Below are 1,914 nucleotides of genomic sequence, written 5' to 3' on the forward strand. Positions count from 1 at the left end.
GGTTGTCTCTTTCGTGTCCCCCACGACAGTTTCTCTCAAGTCTTGGATACTTTCAAAGGTTTTCCCCACACACCTTGTCCTTTCAACACATCAAAGATTGAAAGTCCGGTGGACTCAGATCCGGATCGGTTCGGATCCAGTTGTGCTCAGGACCGACTGTTCGGAAACCGAAATGGTTGCTGATCCGTCACAGAACAGCTCTGACGTTATGACGAGCAGCCCCATCTTGCTGGAAGTTCTGGTTGCGTTTCCCTTCATTATCAATAAATAGTTCCAAGCTTCTCCAAAACTTTGGTAGGATGACGAGGTATCGGTCTGACTTCACCGAATCACGGACCACCCTAACCATTCCAAAAGTGTGTTGTTTTTACACTACAGGCTGCTTACCGAATGTTACTCGGGGATTAGAATTCGAGTTCTGTTCTTTCTATGGACCAAAACCTTACAACATATGCAACCCATTTCAAAATGTGTGTGTAAGTGTGTGTGTGTGTGTGTGTGTGTGTGTGTGTGTGTGTGTGTGTGTGTGTGTCTTTTCTCTAGCGTAATTAAGGCATCTCCTTTTTTTCTATCCCACATCATGTTTTATCTCCTCTCCCAGAAAAACTTCCCTACTTTACCCCGAAGTGTACCAGCAGTGTATTCCCAGTACTGCAGACCATGCGTCCGCGGCCAACATAGGACCTGCTAGTGGAGGGCTGCCCTACAACGCATACAGATATCCCGTAAGTAACAGTCAGTTAGTTTTTTAAATAAGAGTTTTACGGCACACGCAGAGGTTAAAAACTATAATTTTTCCCTGGTTTTTGGATATACCTCGTTTTCTCAAAATGTTGGGAACACTACATTTTTTCTCAGTAAAATTGAAAGAAGGCCTGGCGATCATCCTGTGCAAAATCATAGATGTAGAAGTCATGTTGCAAGTATAATTAATGCTCTCTTATAATTCCGTTTCAAAAAACGGAGGAGTATATTATTATCATCAACCTCCCACGGTACTGGAACAGAAGATCGCTAGAGTTATAGCCTTGTTTAAAACTCATAACCTTCCGTTTAAGAACAATCTTTATCGGTGGAAACTAATAAATTCACTCTTACGAGAGAGGTGTAACTCTCGTGAAATTGAACATGAATTTTACTTTATTTTCTACTGTCCAAATTTTGTCCATCGAAGTAAGGAAGTTGTTAATTCCTCCCAGCCTTTCTCGGCCCTGTGGCATAGATACGGTATGCAATGTTTGACCCATGGTAAGATATATCTGTACCTTTTCATCATGGAAACTTTATTTAACAAATGAGTGTTGTATATGATGTGAGGATGCTGGCCAATGGCCTTAAATACTGAATAAACTTACTTACGCACGCACGTGCAACAGAATAAGGTCATACAAGTGCTGCTACCCATTTGTTTAGGTTCACTAAGTAGGTTGCTCTGGCCTACCCCTGCCTCGTTGGCCTTCAGTTTTGCCAGTGAGAGCTAGATGGGAACCTCTACAATATTGTTTTTTGGACCTTCCATGACAGATTGGCTCCAATCTCATGGCGATAGCTGTGTACGACGGTTGTTGGCCAGCCATGACCAGACTCTCCGGCCCTGCAGAACCTCAGCCCCGCACCAGTGTCTTCATCAATATCACAACGCCGGATTCTATCGACTTTGGTGTAGACACTTCCTCATGCGTCTAACTGTAGCTTGTTGTAGTGTAGGTCAATTTCCTTCAATGATCAGAGTCGATTAATGTTGACCTGTTATGTTGAAGAATTTAAATATTACTTTCTTAAAGCGTATTGAGCTTGCTGATGAGCGGGAATTTGTGCTATACAAATGCTGTGTATTATTATTATACAGTATTATTATTCTTTAAAGACATAAAACGAATAAAGAATAAAATAGTAGATAAACAAAACTATTTA

General features: G+C 41.5%; 1 protein-coding gene across 1 annotated transcript in view; it reads left to right on the top strand.

The window, feature by feature from the left end:
• The window catches only part of LOC106014174, a 3,271-nt gene extending 1,402 nt beyond the window's left edge, over positions 1-1,869 (top strand). Inside the window, exons 2-3 of the mRNA XM_035973785.1 lie at positions 602-725; positions 1,525-1,869. Coding sequence (XP_035829678.1) covers positions 602-725; positions 1,525-1,686 — 286 coding nt within the window. The 3' untranslated portion in view covers positions 1,687-1,869. The remainder of the gene's footprint in view (positions 1-601; positions 726-1,524) is intronic.
• The last annotated feature ends 45 nt before the right edge of the window (positions 1,870-1,914 follow it).

Source organism: Aplysia californica, unplaced genomic scaffold (assembly GCF_000002075.1).
Source record: "Aplysia californica isolate F4 #8 unplaced genomic scaffold, AplCal3.0 scaffold00030, whole genome shotgun sequence".
NCBI lineage: Eukaryota > Metazoa > Mollusca > Gastropoda > Aplysiida > Aplysiidae > Aplysia > Aplysia californica.